Genomic DNA, 21,289 nt, shown 5'->3' with positions numbered 1-21,289 from the left:
AATAATGGAAAACCACCACCAAACTACAAAACACATTTTTGAACACAGCATTCCAACATGGTTAACTTTCCCTTGAGAGAATGCTATTCTAATTTCATTTACTTTTCTATTTGCTTATTGTGTTCAACCCTTGGTGTCAAAGTATGTGTCCGGACAATATGATTTGTTGCATTGGCATTTGAGAGGGTGCTTGGACACAAATAGATGGAGGGGGGGAGGAGTGATAATCAGTGTGATAATTTTATAACAAAATACAATAGAATCCGCTTGTTTAAACACAGCTGAGTAGTGGCACTTATTGTACAGGAAAGGGAAAGAGGAAATTGCACAGCTTGAAAACAAGGTGACGTCTAAGTACCTAACTGGCTGGACCTCACACAGGGAAGGGCTGAGAGTACAAAGTCCTGCACCAGACTACAATCTATCAGAGCAACTTTTCGTTCACTCCAGCCTCTTTCTTTGGGTTGTCTTTGATGGTTGACATTTTTCTGTTCCATCTGCGTAAGGATTTTTTTGTTTTTATATTGTAAAACTGCATCCAAGCTTCCTGGCGTGCTGTGCCCTACCCCTTAAAAGTGGGCTTCCTTTTGAATGAATGCACCTCCTGCCACTTCCAGACTCATAATCTCTGACTCATAATCCATTGTACAGCTGGGAAGGTAAGTGCATTTCAAACTGCTGCTGACTTTGATCCAGTGCAGGTCATTGTCTATGCACAGATATAGACCAGTTCCTTAAGGCAAGCTACTAAGTCAGACTTTGAAAAGGAAGTGAAACAATGACCTCTTCTTTGGAAAACTGGGTCTCTATCGGTGTCTTATCAGAGAGGTCATGGGAACCATCCAAGACAAACGTCCTCTGTCTGTTATTCCTCTCTCTCTCTCTTTCTCAGTCTCAGACTGTCTGTCAGTCTGTTATTCTCTCTCTCCCTCTCTCTCTCAGGTGCCATGAGGCTGCAACACTGTCTCTCCTGGAGCCTCTCTTTGCTACCGCTGCTCTTGTGTAAGTGCTTCTGTGCAACATGATACACTATGTAAAAATGTCACACTACTGTATCTAAGTGTATTGGTGCAACCAGGCGCAGTGTATTTGACTGCTCTATTTGACCATTTGTGTATGTTGTATTTACCATATTAGTATTGGACTGATACATCATCAGTAGTCTCACGCGACAGCCTTAACATGTGGTTCTGTGTGTTGAGATTACATGTTTTCCAGTTTGTGTGTGATATACTGTCTTCAGTGCACAGTACTATTGTATATGTCTAGACCGAGCCAAGGAGCGTGCAGCTCTGGTCATCTGAGGTGATTGAGACAATAGAGTGTGTTTCAATCTGCGTCTTCTGAGGAAATGGTGTCTTTCCCTGTAAGAGATGTAAACTTCCCTTTGTGTTAGACGGAGGTTTCCACAGAGGGTTAGTCAAGTAACAACAAAGCTTGACAAACATCACATCAGGCAGAACTATCATGTGCTCTCAGTTACTGTTTGACTACCCGATGAAAGTCCTCTTCACTTCATACTAAATACAAATGTAAGAAATCATGAGCTAAGTCATGAAAAACATAGAAACCAACCGTATCAGTGGTTAGCAGTGGAGGCTGGTGTCATTTTAAATCGGAGGACAGGCTCATTGAAATGGCCATTCACTCCACTCCTGCCATTACAATGAGCCCTTCCTCAAATGTTTCTCTCCATCAGGCTCCAACGAAGGCTGGTAAGGTATTGATATCCAATCACCACAGGCAATACAATAGCGTATGCTCATGTTTCTGTCCCCAGTGTCTTGTGGGTACCAGTGCGTGTCGGTCCACTTCCAGACCCCGCAGCCGGTCAATGTACTCCCAGCCGGACGTCTAGTTCTCCAGGTCCAGATCGACCGCGGTCCCAAAGAAAAGATCTCCATGATAACCTGGGAACGGGAGCCAGAGAACGCAAAGACTCCAGGGAATCCTGGGAAGGTGACGTTGATTACGTTCCCCGGTCAAGGAAAACGCTTGGACGGGCGTCTGAGTTTGGAGGAGCAGGGGTCAATACTGAAGCTGGAGGGCTTTGGCGTGGCGGACAGCGGGGTGTACATCGTGACCGTCACTGACCAGGCTGGCATCAAGACCGCTGGACAGTGTACCGTCAAGGAGTACGGTACGACGGTCAACATGGTCTAAGTAGAATATATCAATAGTGACATTTAACCGTCGTTCTATGTCACCTATGCTGACGTATTACTTAAAATGCCACTATAATGACGTGTTAGTTATGTGACAACACAGACTGTCTGATTACGTTGCCGTTTTGAATACATTCCTAGATATTCCTTCCTGTCCTCTGGAGTTATGTTCTTATAGACGATTAACTGTTGGGTCAGTTCTGCCTAAGCTCATTCTTTGTCTTTATAATATAAATGTATGCTTCACTGCAGTCCAACACTCAACTTTGAGTCGGTAATATTTCAGTTTATCAGTCCAACGACCGTCTCGCACAATCCCTCTTCAATAGTTCCAAGCGCTATATTTTTCTCTGTCAAATGTCTTCTCTCTAAGTTTCTGATCTGTTTTCCTCCTCACAGCCTCATACTTCTCAAGTCACCGCCACCAAGCCTCAGTAGACAACACGCTCAACTCACACTGTTACTTCATGACGCAACCACCCTCTGTCTCTCTCTTTCTCCTCTTCGAGACAATTTTCAGTTCCAACTTCCAAATCTGACCTTTCTCACACCTGGTCTCATTCTCTTTTCTCTGTCTCTTGTCTTTCCTCTCAGAGGCTGTGCACCACCCCTCAGTGAGAGTGAACGTGTCCCACTCCTCCCTGTTCTGTGTGGAGACCTGGGGGACAGACCTTAAATTCAGCTGGCTCCACGAGCGGGCAGCCATCACCGATGCTGTGGGACACGTGTCGCCTGATGGGAAGACCCTGTTCGTCTCCTCTGCCCCCATCTGCGGTCACTTCACCTGCATGGTGAGCAACAAGCTGGGCCACAGCTCTGCCACCTACACAGCAGGTATGGAACCCCACGCACTAACTAACTAAGCCCATCTGTCTCTCAGTCTCTACACAAACCCCATCTGTCTCTCATGCCTGATTCACACTACAGGGCCAAACCGAGCCAAGCCAAGCTGCAGTGGCACGGCCTGGTTTCGCATCCACCATACTGTTTTTGATGGAACCGTGCTAGAAATAATAATGTTGGCCCTATAGTGTGATTCAGCCATCTGTCTGTTAGTCTCTATGCCAGTGTACCCACCCTGGTCATGCAGGGCTACAGTGTATGCAGACTGTTCTTCTAGCTAGCTAGCGCAGCTCAAGGCTGAATCAGATGTGGTTGTGCTAGGTTGTAAGAAAGCCCTGCAAACCCTGTAATTCTCCAGGATCAGGGTTGGTGACCAATGTTCTATGTAATAGTACTAAAAAGCATGGGTAAGAAATCTCATATCTCCTTGACAGACAGAACAGGTAGGTAACTTTTCCTCAAAGGCAATGCTGAATGCAGAAACAGTCGATGCCCAAGCTAGTGCCCACACCATTCATATCCATTGAATGTACAGCCTCTCTGTGAGTGTGAGTGGTATGCCCTATGTATCGTTCATGTTAATACTGTGTGTACAGTGTCCATATTTCGAGAGCCAAGTCCGAGTGACTCCGAGGCTGTCCTATGGAGACCATAACATGTCCCCATATTGTCGTGACCTTGTACTGTCTGGTCCGTCAGAGCCGTGTGAGAGAGAGGGCAAGAGGACCACGGTGGCGGTGGTCTCGCTCGTCATCCTGCTGGTCTGTGGAGCAGCGCTCGCTTTTCTACTGTGGAGGTACAACACACACTGACACCCTAGTCATGCGGCGCAGATACACATTTCATTTTGAGCTACGGTACATACTGTAAGATAAAGCCATACATAGCAAGGACACGGAGGTCGCTGACAGACTGCAGAATGGGAAGAGAGAATGGATGGGCACCTCAAAATGGGAAGCTACAATATCACATCAAGGCATTGCACGCTTGACATTGTCAGTTGATATTACAATTATTTTGTTTATTCTATCAGTACAATATAGGGTGGCAGGTAGCCTAGCGGTTAAGAGCGTTGGGCCAGTAACCAAAAGGTCGCTGGTTCGAATCCCCGAGTCGACTAGGTGCAAAATATGCCGATGTGCCCTTGAGCAAAGCACTTAACCCTAATTGGACCTGTAAGTCACTCTGGATAAGAGTGTCTGCTAAATGACTAAAATGTTAAAAATTTACAGTGTGTTGTTGTATTTACACATATTAGAGTTTCTGTTGGTTTCTGTTTAGGAGACACAGGCGATACAGTAACAGAGGCGAGAGGCTTCAGGAGGATTTTGAGGACAACTTGTAATGGTGAACCATTGATTACAGTACCCAAGTACTTTCGCTACACTCCCCTACTCAAAGATGGACTCATAAAAGGACAGTAAGTGTACAAAACACTTTGGGAGGAGCTTCCTTCCCTGTGAGCAGCATGACCTTTCAGTGCATTGGAACAATGTGGAGAGTGAACTGCTTGTTGGCCAATTGACGAGTTCTAAAAATGGAAAGAGCAACTTTTGGTCAGTGTGTTGCCTGTTTTTGTCGTAGCTATCATTTTTACACCGCCTCTCATTGTACTGAACTACACATGCTATCATTTCTACACCGCCTCTCATTGTACTGAACTACACATGCTATCATTTTTACACCGCCTCTCATTGTACTGAACTACACATGCTATCATTTCTACACCGCCTCTCATTGTACTGAACTACACATGCTATCATTTTTACACCGCCCCTCATTGTACTGAACTACACATGCTATCATTTTTACACCGCCTCTCATTGTACTGAACTACACATGCTATCATTTCTACACCGCCTCTCATTGTACTGAACTACACATGCTATCATTTTTACACCGCCCCTCATTGTACTGAACTACACATGCTATCATTTTTACACCGCCTCTCATTGTACTGAACTACACATGCTATCATTTCTACACCGCCTCTCATTGTACTGAACTACACATGCTATCATTTTTACACCGCCCCTCATTGTACTGAACTACACTTGCTATTGTTTTTATATAACGCTCTAAAATAATTTGTTTTAAATTAAAAACAATTCCTTGTTTTGTAACTTTTGTATATTATAAACGTATTGTATATTTAGCTGTGTATTCTTTGTAATAAAAAGCACATTTTAAACTGTGTGAGGCTTTAGTTAAATTGATCGCTATTGTAAATCCACAATTCAGTCAGGGAATGGGAGTCAAAGTACAACCGCTCCAGACATAGTGGATTTCAAAATGATTTATGGCCATGAATAAAAGTGTGCGTGTGTGAGTTCATGTGTGTGTCCACCTCATCAGTACATCTCTCTGGTGAAGCCGGGCATGGGGACGGCTGTCTCAGCCTCAGACAGGGCCTCCAGGTGCTGGCGGATGAGGTCGCTGCGCTGCTCCAGCTCCAGGGCCTCCTGCTTCCTGGACAGGTCGTCTCCCATACAGGCTGTTGCTCCTCTAGGGACTGCAGTGAGTGCCTGGTACACAGGGTCACAGAACAGCAACACAGGGTTAGATGGTGTGGGGGGAGTCCTTACATTAAATGCCAATGTGTTATGAAAGTGAACACATCATATGTTCAATATGCTGTGAAAGAGTCATACGCGGCAGATATATGATGTGCTCACTTTCATAGCAACTCAATAACACATACAGCAGAATCTAGCCAAGTCTATGTGAGTGTAACACTATGGTGGCTCCCAACTGCTTAGCCTCTTCCACCAGTCCAGAGTGCACCTACAGAGATCACAGAGTCAAGGTATGGACACACATTATATACTGAACAAAAATATAAACGCAACATATAACAATTTCAATGATTTTACTGATTTACAGTTCATAGAAGGAAATCAGTCAATTGAAATAAATTCATTAATTTAAGGATTTCACATGACAGAGCAGGGGCGCAGCCACTGGGAAGCCAGGCCTATCCAATCAGAATGAGTTTTTCCCCACAAAAGGGCTTTAAACACTTTACTCCAGTGTTAAATTGCTAAATTGTAATTACTTCGCCACTACGGCCTATGTATTGCCTTACCTCCCTAATCTTACCTCATTTGCACACACTGTATATAGATTTTTTCCTATTGTGTTATTGACTGTATGTTTGTTTATTCCATGTGTAACTATGTGTTGTTGTTTGTGTCGCACTGCTTTGCTTTATCTTGGCCAGGTTGCAGTTGTAAATGAGAACTTGTTCTCAACTGGCCTACCTGGTTAAATAAAGGTGAAAAAAATATATATATATTAGACAGAAATATTCCTCAATTTTATCAGCTGTCCGGGTGGCTGGTCTCAGACGATCCCGCAGGTGAAGAAGCCTGATGTGGAGGTTACACGTGGTCTGCGGTTGTGAGGCCGGGTTGGACGTACTGCCAAATTCTCTAAAACAACATTGGAGGCGACTTATTGTAGAGAAATTAATATTAAATTCTCTGGCAACAGCTCTGGTGTATATTCCTGCAGTCAGCATGCCAATTGCACACTCCCTAAAAACTTGAGACATCTGTGCCATTGTGTTGTGTGACAAAAATACTCATTTTAGAGTGGCGTTTCATTGTCCCCAGCACAAGGTGCACCTGTGTAATGATCATGCTGGTTAACCAACTTCTTGACATGCCACACCTGTCAGGTGGATGGATTAACTTGTCAAAGGAGAAATGCTCACTAATGGGGATGTAAACACATTTGTGCACACAATTTGAGAGAAATAGATTTTTTAGCATATGGAAAATTTATGGCATCTTTTATTTCAGCTCATGAAACATGGGACCAACACTTCACATATTGCGTTTCGATTTTTGTTCAGTATCATATGACAAAAAGAGACATAGCTCCTTTTCCATGACAAAATCAACCTTTACCACAACTCAGGTCCTCTGAAGGGTCAATCTGTGCAGGCTTTCATAGAACAAAAGTCTGAACCTCCAAGACCAAAGAATACCCATTCTTGCTTCACAAGTTAGAATCAACCATAGAAATAGAATTAGTAAAATAGACATTACCATTCAAGTCAATTTCCCTTGACGTGGGCGTACTGTCAAATTGCCCTGGATTGAGGGGCTTTTTCCCCATTCCAGTAATTCTATTATTACGGTTCTACCTGATCTCTGCAGAGGTCCACTCCAGGCCTCGAGTTCCTATTCTCCAGCCTGGTATGGACCAGCTTCAGGGGGCACTCTGTAGGCAGCAGCTCCTGCTCCAGACAACAGATGCCCCTCAACAGCTCTGTGATCTCCTCTCTGGTCTGGTGGGACAGACAGAGCCAAAAGAGCACAGAGTCAGCACTGAGAAGCCCGGAGAAACCTCCCGCAGCTAAGAAGGGCCGTCTAGAATTGTCCTCTTTGCTTTCTATGCTAGTCAATACTATCTTATCACCATCTATGCTCTCTATGGTTCTAGCCTCAAGCTCTCACACAATAGCTGATTCATAAATTCCACTTCTTGTTCGGATCTACCGTACTGTATATATGACGTTACTGATCCATAACACATTCATGAGAAACCTAGGCGATCTGCCTTCCCTGCATTGACCCCAGTCTTATCTAATCTCTCCCCGTGCATTCCAGACACTGCTATTGTTATTGCCTTTGGAGTGGACTTCCTTACCAGGACTATAGGTATTCATGTCGATGGAGATGGATGGGGCCCAGCGGAGCTCTAACAAAGGAAAAAGGCTGTGCTGCACTGATTAGAAGGGAGATCAGCTTTAGGTCAGTGCGTGTCAGAGAGACGGGGGGAGGGCGGTCTAATGGGTTTAGTGGATGTATAGCATGAGAAGGACCCGGTGTAAGAGCTATGCATGTCATTAATGCTTAACAAGAGCATTTCTAAGGCTTAGCTCTGGATACATGGTAGTCTTCCCCAGGCCTCTATCTACATCTGTCCTCAATATCAATATTTAGTCAAAGCAGAATTGTTCATTTTGCATTGAAATACATTTTCCATTGTGTGCCCTAATGAACAGGACTCTGTACTCACAGCCGTGTGCTGCCAGCGCAGCTGACTGCAGGCCTGCTGGAGCTGGTGGGCACTCTTGCGCAGGTTGAACCCAGCAGTGATCCGCTGTCCCTCCAGGTCATTCTGGCTCTGAAGGGACATAAGAGATGGGGGCATCAGAGACCACACAGAGGAGAGAGATATAAGTAAGAGTCTTACGGTGCAGTTATAAGGAATATGGGGCCCGTATTCAGAAAGTCTCAGAGTAGGTATGCTGATATAGGATCAGTCCTGCCTTTTAGATCCTAATGAATAAGATGATATGGACCTGATCCTACAGTAGATTAGCACTCCTACTCTGAGACACTCTGGGAGAGGATGATGTTGCTATACTAAGTCAGTTACACTTCAGTTCATGGAAATGGCCACTCATGGCAGTTTTTTAAAGTAACAAGTCCTTAAAGCTTATCCCAAAAACATGCTTATGATGTTTTCAAAGGGGATGACAACGTCCTCTTCAGACTGTGTGAGGGAGAATACCAACAAGCCTCTGGAACACATTACAATCCCCTCGTGAAGATGATCTACAGCATTTATAGATCAGACTCCCCTTCCTGTTGAATGCTTCTGTACTGTATATCGATCAGGATGATATTCTTCGGATACAGTTTACACCGCTTCGGCCTGAGCCAAATAAAACAAGTGCTAACGCACGCCTTTAAAATAAACCCATATGTCCTCCTCAGCTTCAACAATCCCCTACACCAGTATTCCAAAACAACAGTTACTGAAGTCCACTTACTGGTGTCTTTGCAATACATTCTTGTCCATAATTATTGGCGTTCTTGATAAAGATGAGCAAAAAAGGCTGTTTAAAATAAATAATACAAATACTGAGCTATGGCGTATATGATATTTGACCATAGCACCGCCTGGAGTTTGATGAACGCCATTGGCACTTGAATTGGAACCGGTGCTATGGTCAGATGACATGAAAATAGAGCTCTTTGGGCACACACGCGAGCATATACAGAAGCATACAGTGCATTCGGAAAGTATTCAGACTCCTTGACTTTTTCCACATTTTGTTACGTTAAAGCCTTATTCTAAAATGGATACCAAAAAATAAATAATCAGTCTACTGTACACACAATATCCCATAATGACAAAGCAAAAACAGTTTTTTAGAAATCTTTGCAAATGTATTAAAAAAGAAAAGAACTGAAGAACTGAAATTTCAATAGCAATTACAGCCTCGAGTCTTCTTGGGTATGATGCTACAAGCTTGGCACACCTGTATTTGGGGAGTTACTCCCATTCTTCTCTGCAAATCATCTCAAGCTCTGTCAGGTTGGATGGGGAGCGTCACTGCACAGCTATTTTCAGGTCTCTCCAGAGATGTTAGATCGAGTTCAAGTCCGGGATCTGGCCACTCAAGGACATTCAGAGACTTATCCTGAAGCCCCTCCTGCATTGTCATGGCTGTGTGCTTAGGGTCGTTGACCTGTTGGAAGGTGAACCGTCGCCCCAGTCTGAGGTCCTGAGCGCTCTAGAGTAGGTTTTCATCAAGGATCTCTTCTTACTTTGCTCCGTTCATCTTTCCCTCAATCCTGACTATTCGCCCAGTCCCTGCCACTGAAAAACATCCCCATAGCATGATACTGCCACCACCATCCTTCACCGTAGGAATGGTGCCAGGTTTCCGCCAGACATGACACTTGGCATTCAGGCCAAAGAGTTCAATCTTGCTCATGGTCTGAGAGTCTTTAGGTGCCTTTTGGCAAACTCCAAGCAGGCTGTCATGTGCCTTTTACTGAGGAGTGGCTTCCATCTGGCCACTCTACCATAAAGGCCTGATTGGTGGAGTGCTGCAAAGATGGTTATCCTTCTGGAAGCTTCTCCCATCTCCACAGAGGAACACTGGAGCTTTGTCAGAGTGAACATCGGGTTCTTGGTCATCTCCCTGACCAAGGCCTTCTCTCCCGATTGCTCAGTTAGGCCGGGGGCGGCCAGCTCTAGGATACCTCTTGGTGGTTCCAAACTTCTTCCATTTAAGATTAATGGAGGCCACTGTGTTCTTGGGGACCTTCCATGCTGCTGAAATCTTCCCCAGATCTGTGCCTTGACACGAACCTGTCTTGACACTCTACGGACAATTCCTTCGACCTCATGGCTTGGTTTTTGCTCTGACATGCACTGTCAACTGTGGGACCATATATATATATATACTACCGTTCAAAAGTTTGGGGTCACTTAGAAACTTTGCTTTCATAAAAAAATCCTCCATTTGCAGCAATTACAGCCTTGCAGACCTTTGGCATTCTAGTTGTCAATTTGTTGAGGTAATCTAGAGATTTCCCCCCATGCTTCCTGAAGAACCTTGAACAAGTTGGATTGGCTTGATGGGCACTTCTTACAGTACGTACCATATGTTCAGCTGCTCCCACAACAGCTCAATATGGTTGAGATCCGATGACTGTGCTGGCCACTCCATTATAAACAGAATACCAGCTGACTGATTCTTCCCTAAATAGTTATTCCATAGTTTGGAGCTGTGCTTTGGGGTCATTGTCCTGTTGTAGGAGGAAATTGGCTCCAATTACAGGATATGGCATGGCGTTGCAAAATGGAGTGATAGCCTAACTTCAAGATCCCTGTACAAATCTCCCACTTTACCACCACCAAAGCACCCCCAGACCATCACATTCCCTCCATAATGCTTGACAGATGGCGTGAAACACTCCTCCAGCATCTTTTCATTTTTTCTGCTTCTCACAAATGTTCTTCTTTGTGATCCGAACACCTCAAACTTAGATTCGTCTGTCCATAACACTTTTTTCCAGTCTTCCTCTGTCCAGTGTTTGTGTTCTTTTGCCTATCTTAATATTTTATTTTATTGGCCAGTCTGAGATATGGCTTTTTCTTTGCAACTCTGCCTAGAAGGCCAGCATCCCGGAGTCGCATCTTCACTGTTGACATCGAGACTGGTGTTTTGCAGGTACTATTTAATGAAGCTGCCAGTTGAAGACTTGTGAGGCGTCTTTCTCAAACTAAACACTCTAATGTACTTGTCCTCTTCCTCAGTTGTGCACCGGGGCCTCCCACTCCTCTTTCTATTCTGGTTAGAACCAGTTTGCGCTGTTCTGTGAATGGAGTAGTACACAGCGTGGTACGAGATCTTCAGTTTCTTGGCAATTTCTCGCATGGAATAGCCTTCATTTCACAGAACAAGAATAGACTGACAATTTTCTCGTCATTTTGAGCCTGTAATTGAACCCACAAATGCTGATGCTCCAGAAACTCAACTAGTCTAAAGCACAGTTCTATTGCTCCTTTCAATCAGGACAACAGTTTTCAGCTGTGCTAACATAATTGCAAAAGGGTTTTCTAATGATCAAAAAGCCTTTTAAAATTATAAACTTGGATTAGCTAACACAACGTGTCATTGAAACACAGGAGTGATGGTTGCTGATAATGGGCCTCTGTACACCTATGTAGATATTCAATAAAACAAATCAACCATTTTCAGCTACAATAGTCATTTACAACTACTACACTGTATTTCTGATCAATTTGATGTTATTTTAATGGACAAAAAAATTGCTTTTCTTTAAAAAACAAGGACATTTCTTGGTGACCCCAAACTTTTGAATGGTAGTGTATACAGAAGAATGTGCCTTTCCAAATCATGTCCAATCAATTGAATTTACCACAGGTGGACTCCAATCAAGTTGTAGAAACATCTCAAGGATGATGAATGGAAACAGGATGCACCTGAGCTTAATTTCGAGTCTCATAACAAAGGGTCTGAATACTAATGTAAAATATGGTGGTGGATCTTTGATGTTATGGGGCTATTTTGCTTCCACTGGTACTGGGGCCCTTGTTAAGGTCGATGGCATCATGAACTTTTACCAAGTAATAAGTACCAGGACATTTTAACCCAAAACCTTTTTGCCTCTGCCAAGAGACTGACACTTGGCCGGAAGTGGATCTTCCAGCAAGACAATAACCCCAAGCACTAATCAAAATCCACAAAGAAATGGTTAATTGACCACAAAATCAACATTTTGCAATTGCCATCTCAGTCTATGGACATTTACATTAGTCATTTAGCAGACGGTCTTACAGCGAGTTACAGGAGCAATTAGACTTGAACCCCATTGAAAACCTGTGGTTGATTTGAAGAGGGCAGATGAAGGATATCGAGGATCTGGAAGGATTCTGTATGGAGGAATGGTCTAAGATCCCTCCCAACGTGTTCTCCAATCTCATAAAACATTTTGGAAAAAGGCTCAGTGTCGTTCCCCTCACAAGGGAAAGGTGCTAGAGTACTGAAAACAGAGGTGCCAATAATTTTAAACCCCATTTTAGTTTTTAGTTATTCCTTTTTGAACACAATCTCTTTATCTGAGCAATTGTATTAGTATAAAATAATACAATTTCCACCCCGAAAATGTGCATGCAATATTGCTCAGTAATAATGTAATTTATTTGGAACCGTTTTCCTGTATGTGGGTGGCAGAAATATTCACTCTACATCATATTGTTGCACTGTGCGCATCCTCTGAATTTATAGCTACCATTTGGAAGAGGGCGTGAAAGAGCCTGGCTGATTTTCTTTTGTGGCTGGCAGTTGGCATGAACCAATTTATTGCGTAAATTGCGACCTCTCCTATACACAATAAGTGGTGAATTTTTTAATTCAGCCGGCAAAGCTGGGTCCGATGATAAAATATGCCAGTGTTTCTTGACCACACCTCCCACTTTTCGTGAGTTCAAAGTATATGTGGTTGTGAACATTACGGAGTGTTCTTCAGCTTTAGCGGGTCTTTACACACTTTATTTGAATATTTATTAAATGCATATTGTTATATTTGGTAGCACTGATTTGTTTTTCCTGCGCCCCAACCCCTTTCGATGAGTGGAACGGATGTGGGTGGGGCTAGGTCTACATAAGGGTGCTAATTTTTTTTAAACTCACAAAAGCTCTGAAGAAGGCGGTGAGGACGATACGTAAGCTTATTAAAGATCAGTGAAACTATCAAGAGCAGTGTGCGGTTTTTCCTTCATATTGTTCAACTGTTACCATGCACCTGCAGATGTGTGAGTGCCTTCTGAATTTTGAATATTCATTTCTCTACCATAAGCCAACGTAATTTCTCTATTGGAGGCCAACGTCATTTTAGAGAATTTGGCAGTATGTCCAACCGGCCTCATAACCGTAGACCGCGACACGTTTCCACGACATGTAACCACGCCAGCCCAGGACCTCTACATCCAGCTTCTTCACCTGAGGGATGGTCTGCGACCAGCCCCCCAGACAGCTGATGAAAGTGTGGGTTTGCACAACAGAAGAATTTCTGCACAAACTGTCAGAGACCGTCTCAGGGAAGCTCATCTGCATGCTCGTCGTCCTCACCAGGGTCTTGACCTGACTGCAGTTCGTTGGTGTAACCGACTTCAGTGGGCAAATGCTTACCTTCTATGGCCACTGGCACGGTGGAGAAGTGTGCTCTTCACGGATGAATCCCAGTTTCAACTGTACCAGGCAGATGGCAGACAGGGTGTATGGTTTGCTGATGACAACATTGTGGAGGTGGGGTTATGTATGAGCAGGCATAAGCTAAGGACAACGAACACAACTGCATTTTATCGATGGCAATTTGAGATACCGTGACAAGATCCTGAGGCCTATTGTCGTTCCATTCATCCGATGCCATCACCTCCTGCATGATAATGCACAGCCCCATGTCGCAAGGATCTGTACACAATTCCTGGAAGCTGAAAATGTCCCAGTTCTTCCAAGGCCTGCATACTCACCAGACATTGAGCATGTTTGGGATATTCTGGATCGACATGTACTGCACGACAGCGTGTTCCAGTTCCCGCTAATATATAGCAACTTCGCAAAGCCATTGAAGAGGAGTGGGACAACATTCTACAATCAACAGCCTGATCAACTCTATGCAAAGGAGATGTGTCACACTGCATGGGGCAAATGGTGGTCACACCAGATACTGACTGGTTTTCTAAGCCAGCCCCTATTCCCAGTCATGTGAAATCCATAGATTAGAGCCGAATGAATTGATTTAAATTGACTGATTTCCTTATATGAACTGTAACTCAGTAAAATCTTAGAAATTGTTGCATGTTGCGTTTATATTTTTGTTCAGTGTTATATATATTTATTTTTCAAGTATTTTATTTTTATTCAAACGGGGCTAGCATGAAATGAGAGGGGAGACAGAGAAGTAGGGAGATGCAGAATAGGGTATGGGCTGGGATTTGTATCCACTCTGGCTAGACCAGCCTCCGGCACGTATAGAGTTTGAAATGGGCAGCAAGCGTATTATTAAATTGCTGTCCAAAAACACTTAGAAATACCAAACAACCCATTTTTTTTATTAGTTTGTTATGGGAGTTGTCCTATACGCCTAATGGAACCAATTTCTATACTGCATAAAACAGTCTCTGAGTGTACATCCACACATACTCTCTTCATGGTGTCCTCATGAGCCCCCACCTAGCCAGTTTCCCCAGTTTCCATTCCCCGACCCAGCCTTCCTATGCTATTAATAACATGTATCCCTCTCCTCCTCCCACAATACAGACAGTCCCACCCACACATTATTTTGTAGGAGTAGGTTGAAGTTGCCATTAGACACTGATTTAAGCTCAGTCTTGTGTTTTTACCTCTAATGGTTAATGTTAGTTTGGGGAGGGTAAACCGATCCTAGATCAGTCCTCTGCTACCTGTATCCTTGTATAGGTCATGGTCTCCCTCAGCTGTAGGGAAGCCTGCATCGCCTCCTCAGCCTGGGTCATGTTGTAGTGGGTGAACTGCACCGACTGCTGGTGTGTGGAGGCACTGCAGGGTACAAGACATAAATCAGCCACAGTTATACATCGGTAAGTACAGTACACTATAAGTACTGTGTTATAAATTAGAAAATGTTTTAGGTTTAGAGGATCAGAAGAGGTTTAGTGGTACAAAAGACCATACATCTAGATTTAGGTAAAGGCTGAGAATTTGTCTGCCATTGAGTGTTCTGCTTTCTTTGAGTGTTCTGCTATCTGAACACCGAAACAAATTATTTAGTGGTGACAATTATGAAAAACAAAATTCCTAGAAATATGCTAGAACTATACAGTATAATTTCACTCATGATTATCTCATTATCATCTCCTTTATTCTACACATGTTGACAAGGCACTATTCTGCTCCCGTCCTTACCTAGTGGGTACGTGGGTGGGGTCAGGCTTGAAGGATATGTCAGGTGACCTGTCTAAGTGACAGGCATGATTGGTTCACATCCAGGGCTTCACTCTTGTTGGTTAGGTCAAAGGTCAGCTGTTGGTGGGCTTCCTTGAGACAGCTTAAAATGAAATGGAATAAACTTTATTGATGCTACATTGTTAAGAAGGGAAATTAGATGCATCACCCCCATAGAACTATAGACAAACAAGCATACATCGGTAGAGATTCTATTAAATTACTAGAGGGGATATGTCAAACTCTCAAAGCTCCAGAACGGTATGATAATGGCAGGGAGAAATCCAAATGGACAGTAGAGGAATAGGTGATACTTTCCTGCTTTTACTTATGCAGGAAAATAAAAGAAAGGCATGTGATGTATCAGAAATTGTGTAATAGAATTGTCAACCTAAAATATTGTCATATAATTATGAATACAGTTTCTACGTGTTTTAGACACATTTTCTGTATAAATAGCCTCTAAAATATCATCAACTGATTTCAGCCAGTGTATGGCTGTGGATTGACTGCATTGTTTGTATGGATTATTGGCAGTTAATTTGTAAAAAGATTGGAATCATTCCAATAAAAGTGTCTGGCTAGTTAGCTAATGAAAATACTTTGAAGATAATCTTCAAACTGATTGCTTTCACAATATTTTAATCACAACACTGGCTGCCCAACTCCCTGACCAAAATGGCTGACCTTTTACACCGTCATAAGATAGTTCATGTCTATTCTAGTATTCTAAATACTAATTATAGGCATACATCAGCACACATAGGCTACAGAGCACAGTGGAATTTTAATGTTTCCTGTCAAATTTGCTGCAATACGTCTTCATGAAGCAATGGTGAAATTAAATGTAAGACCTCACACATGCCCCCAATTGTCAGTAGCATCCACCCGTTTCGGTTTCACATCGCATTATCCTTTATTTTTAAGAGCAACACAACTGTCTGTTTGATAGAAGCCCTTTATGTTCCATGGATCAATGAAACTATATCCTGAGACACATCCAAAGACCTACGGCAGTTAAATCTCTATCTTGGCTTAACAAAGCTGCTCGAAGGCCTTGTTGATGTGCTGCTGCAGCTCTTGCTGCGTGGTGGCAATCATCTGGGCCTCCCTCTTCAGATGGCCCTGCAGGGGGTCACTGACCAGCTCGCTCCCCCTGCGGGGCCTCTCTCTGGGTCAGACACTCCACTACCACTTCCAGGGGCACGGCCGTGTCAGCCAGGGCCCGCTCCACCTCTTCCTTCACCTGGGAGAGAGAGAGAGAGAGAGAAAGGGAGAGACAGACAGGGTTGACAATACAGTTTGTACTAAACGCCTGAAATACAGTGCTTTGCAAAAGTATTCATCCCCTTGATATTTTTCCTATTTTGTTGCATTACAACCTGTAATTTAAATTGATTTTTATTTGGATTTCATGTAATGGACATACACAAAATAGTCTAAATTGGTGAAGAGAAACAAATAGAAAAAAGGAAAGGTGGTGCGTACATAGATATTCACCGCCTTTGCTATGAAGCCCCTAAATAAGATCTGGTGCAACTAATTACCTTCAGAAGTCACATAATTAGTTAAATTAAGTCCACCTGTGTGCAATCTAAGTGTCACATGATCTCAGTATATACACACCTGTTCTGAAAGGCCCCAGAGTCTGCAATATCACTAAGCAAGGGGCACCAGCAAGCAAGCGGCACCATGGAGACCAAGGAGCTCTCCGAACAGGTCAGGGACAAAGTTGTGGATCGACATCAAGGTTGGGTTATAAAAAATGATCTGAAACTTTGAACATCCCACGGAGCACCATTGAATCCATTATTAAAAAATGAAAAGAATATGGCACCACAACAAACCTGCCAAGAGAGGGCCGCCCACCAAAACTCAGAGACAAGGCAAGGAGGGCATTAATCAGAGAGGCAACAAAGAGACCAAAGATAACCCTGAAGGAGCTGCAAAACTCCAAGCGGAGATTGGAGTATCTGTCCATAGGACTGCTTTAAGCCGTACACTCCACAGAGTTGGGCTTTACGGAAGAGTGGCCAGAAAAAAAGCCATTGCTTAAAGAAAAAAATAAGCAAACACATTTGGTGTTTGCCAAAAGGCATGTGGGAGACTCCCCAAACATATGGAAGAAGTTACTCTGGTCAGATGAGATCAAAATTGAGCTTTTTGGCCATCAAGGAAAACACTATGTCTGGCGCAAACCCAACACCTCTCATCACCCTGAGAACCAAATCCCCACAGTGAAGCATGGTGGCAGCATCATGCTGTGGGGATGTTTTTTGTCAGCAGGGACTGGGAGACTGGTCAGAATTGAAGGAATGATGGATGGCGCTAAATATAGGGAAATTATTGAAGGAAACCTGTTTCAGTCTTCCAGAGATTTGAGACTGGGACAGAGGTTCACCATCCAGCAGGACAATGACCCTAAGCATACTGCTAAAGCAACATGTGAGTGGTTTAAGAGGAAACATTTACATGTCTTGGAATGGCCTAGTTAAAGCCCAGACCTCAATCCAATTGAGAATCTGTGGTATGACTTAAAGATTGCTGTACAACAGGGGAATCCATCCAACTTGAAGGAGCTGGAGCAGTTTTGTCTTAAAGAATGGGCAAAAATCCCAGTGGCTAGATGTGCCAAGCTTATAGAGACATACCCCAAGAGACTTGCAGCTGTAATTGTTGCAAAAGGTGGCTCTACAAAGTATTGACTTTGGGAGGTGAATAGTTATGCATGCTCAAGTTCTGTTTTTTGGTCTTAGTTCTTGTTTGTTTCACATCTTCAGAATGGTAGGCATGTTGTGTAAATCAAATGATACAACCAGCCCAAAAATCTATTTTAATTCCAGGTTGTAAGGCAACAAAAGAGGAAAAATGCCAAGTGGGTGAATAACCTTCGCAGGCCCCTGTAGATCCTCTAGATGATTAAACATGTGTGCTATAATTCATTGTCAACAAGCACACATACTTCCAGAAAGAACAAAAATAACACCCTCAGGCATAATTAGATTACGATTAGTTTACTTAATAAGGGTAGGATTTAGGTAGAGTTTACTGCACCAGACGACACAACAATGCATACAAATAGCATAGTGGATTGCGGATTCCCAAAGCAATTTGAGAGGTTCCTGAAGCTAACAAATTAGGGACACTGACAGATTGTGTTCTGTGACATTGTCACGCCCTGACCTTAGAGAGCCTTTTTATTTCTCTATTTTGTTAAGTCAGGGTGTGATTTGGGTGGGCATTCTAGTTTTTCTATTTCTTTGTATGGTTTCCAATCAGAGGCAGCTGTCTATTGTTGTCTCTGATTGGGGATCATACTTAGGCAGCCTTGTGCCACCTTTAGTTTGTGGGATCTTGTTTTTGTACTGTTGCTTTCCAGCCCTACAGAACTGTGCGTTTCGTTTTTTTTTTTTTCGGTGTCATCAATAAAAGAAAGATGTACGCCTACCACGCTGCACCTTGGTCCGATCCTTCCATCAACGAACGTAACAGACATGCGTACGACAGTATACGTGTTGATTATGTTTTTGGTTAGTAAAGGGAGTTGAACATTAAGTAGTTCTCCCACATTTTCTGCCATATGAAGTATTAGTGACCTGTGTCAGAGCTTCGATCTCTATCTCCATTGCCTGTACGCAGAACTGCAGTCTGTCCTTCTGCTCAGTGACCTCATTGATCCTGTCACCCAGCCTGTCTCAGCTGTCACTCTCATCCTAGCGTGTCAGACAGATGGAGAAGAGCCCACGGACACGCACAGTATTACTTTGTTATTATGGGGGTATAGATGTGAACATGAGTTGATCATCTCTCTGTCAATGCATCGCCTGCTGCCTGGCATCAGACATCCATAGCAGTCCCTGTACCTTACAGGCTGTCTGGTGCCTCAGGGCCTGCCTCTCCTGCCTTGTCTGCTGTGATTGGTGGCGTTGGTGCTCGGCCGTGTCCGTGAGCAGCTTGTTATTGGTCTCCCAGTCTGTCATCCAGTAACGCTGACCGGGCTTCCTACTCGTAGTGGCCACTCCTACCAACATAAATAGACAGCTTGAATTGAGTTAGTCAAAGGTTGTAGAAACCTATATGCAGGTCTCGATCCTTCCATCAGCAAAGGGAAATTCCTTTCCACTAAAATTGACATTTTTGCTAGTGTTATGACCCAACCAGAATGGGCACACAGGCTGTTATAGCACTTCCCGATGTTTCTACATTTGTTTTCTTATCATCATATGTCAAATAGTAGGGTATGAAACCTGGCCATGATCAATTGAAAAGGTTACATAATGCTTTAAAGTAAACCTTTTCTAATCTTTTCCATGGGAGGAACGGGTCGACACAGAATAGGAAGGACGGTAGTAGTCATGACTGCCACGTAAATGTAACTGAAAACCTACCCGTCTATCAAATGAAGCATGAAATGTGAAAAACCTGGGGTACAGTTAGCTATGGTGGAAAAGCCCTAAACATGCACACCGGAGACCCTGTAGCTACGTGGCACTACCAGAGCACTACACGCCTGCAGAAGTAGCTGGACTGAATTCTGGACAGTAGTTTACATGTTTATGTGATCTCCTGATTACTTTACATTCCAGACAGTTATGTGAGGTTGTTGGCCCACTGTCACAACCCCATCTTTGTGCACTGACTGTTCCACGGCGAGATACGAGTTTCCTTGAGGATTCACTCCGCCATAGACTTAGTAATGGATAAATGTGACTATAAATGGGATTTTAGGAGTTTCAATTCAACCCTTCCCATATTTTCCAGGAGGGTTGAACTGGTTCAGTGCACTCGGGTACACTTTCCATTTTCATTACGACCAGTTTATGATTCATTTAATTTGAAATAAAGTTCAGTTGGTAGACTAGATTGTATTCTGCATTCTCGTGCTTCTTAACCTGAAACGGTGACAGGTTCAGATTTCCAAAGTAGGCTAGTCATACATGCTTATGACAAATCTTACAATGCATTATAACGGCATCATAATGCATTGTACATGAGTATAGTTGCAAAGCTACTGGTAATTTACTAAAGTTACTGTAATCTTAGGTAATTAGCAGGTAATCTATGGTAATTTATACTTGAATAACTTAAAATGTATGTAAGTATGTATATACACTACATGGCCAATTGTATGTGGACACCTGCTTGTCAAACAGCTTATTCCAAAATCATGGGCATGAATATGGAGTTGGTCCCCCCTTTGCTGCTTTAACAGCCTCCACTCTTCTGGGAAGGCTTTCCACTAGATGTAACAATGCTGATGGGACTTGCTTCCATTCAGCCACAAGAGCACTAGCGAGGTTGGGCACTGATTTTGGGCAATTCGGCCTGGCTCGCAGTCAGCGTTCCAATTCATCCCAAAGGTGTTCGATGGGGTTTAGGTCAGGGCTCTGTGCAGGCCAGTCAAGTTCTTCCACGCCGATCTCGACAAGCCATTTCTGTATGGACCTCGCCTTGTGCACGGGGGAATTGTCATGCTAAAACAGGAAAGGGCTTCCCCCAAACTGTTGCCACAAAGTTGGAAGCACAGAATCGTCTAGAATGTCACTGTATGCTGTAGCATTAAGATTTCCCTTCACTGCAACTAAGGGGACTTGTCCAAACCATGAAAAACAGCCCCAGAGCATTATTCCTCCTCCACCAAACTTTACAGTTGGCACTATGCATTTGGGCAGGTAGTGTTCTCCAGGCATCCGCCAAACCCAGATTTGTTTGTCGGACTACCAGATGGTGAAGCGTGATTCCTCACTCCAGAGAATGTATTTTCACTACTCCAGAGTCCAATGGCGGTGAGCTTTACACCACTCCAGCCAACGCTTGGCATTGTGCATGGTGATCTAGGCTTATGTGCGGCTGCTCGGCCATGGAAACCCATTTCATGAAGCTCCCTACAAACAGTTCCTGTGCTTACGTTGCTTTCAGAGGCAGTTTGGATCTTGGTAGTGAGTGTTGCAAGCAAGGACAGGCAAGGGGCAGCTCCCATTCTGTGAGCTTGTGTGGTTTACCACTTCGCGGCTGAGCC

General features: G+C 43.6%; 1 protein-coding gene and 1 pseudogene across 3 annotated transcripts; one reads left to right on the top strand and one right to left on the bottom strand.

Moving 5' to 3' along the window:
• The first annotated feature begins 381 nt into the window (after positions 1-381).
• si:dkeyp-97a10.2 lies at positions 382-5,202 on the top strand. Of its 3 annotated transcripts, none has more exons than XM_038976973.1 (6): positions 382-659; positions 893-1,002; positions 1,781-2,140; positions 2,760-2,999; positions 3,708-3,804; positions 4,267-5,202. In XM_038976973.1, exons 2-6 carry the CDS (start codon positions 948-950, stop codon positions 4,430-4,432), a joined length of 918 nt encoding a protein of 305 aa, XP_038832901.1. In that variant the 5' UTR covers positions 382-659; positions 893-947; the 3' UTR covers positions 4,433-5,202. The 3 variants fall into 3 exon arrangements, with proteins under 3 accessions (XP_038832901.1, XP_038832900.1, XP_038832902.1); XM_038976972.1 differs by having other exon boundaries at positions 383-659; positions 943-1,002; XM_038976974.1 differs by having other exon boundaries at positions 385-659; positions 943-1,002; positions 4,290-5,202.
• Positions 5,203-5,359: 157 nt separating this feature from the next.
• LOC120031592 lies at positions 5,360-19,301 on the bottom strand (annotated as a pseudogene).
• Between the last annotated feature and the right edge of the window lie 1,988 nt (positions 19,302-21,289).

The sequence above is a fragment of the Salvelinus namaycush genome, chromosome 37 (assembly GCF_016432855.1).
Source record: "Salvelinus namaycush isolate Seneca chromosome 37, SaNama_1.0, whole genome shotgun sequence".
Taxonomy (NCBI): domain Eukaryota; kingdom Metazoa; phylum Chordata; class Actinopteri; order Salmoniformes; family Salmonidae; genus Salvelinus; species Salvelinus namaycush.
This window is presented reverse-complemented; position numbering and strand designations above follow the sequence as displayed.

Excerpts from the sequence above, each read along its gene's own strand:
- si:dkeyp-97a10.2 (XM_038976973.1), top strand. The coding sequence starts at position 948 with ATGAGGCTGCAACACTGTCTCTCCTGGAGCCTCTCTTTGCTACCGCTG. Across the intron at positions 1,003-1,780 it reads TTTGCTACCGCTGCTCTTGT|TGTCTTGTGGGTACCAGTGC; the intron begins GTAAGTGCTTCT and ends TTCTGTCCCCAG. Across the intron at positions 3,000-3,707 it reads CTCTGCCACCTACACAGCAG|AGCCGTGTGAGAGAGAGGGC; the intron begins GTATGGAACCCC and ends CTGGTCCGTCAG.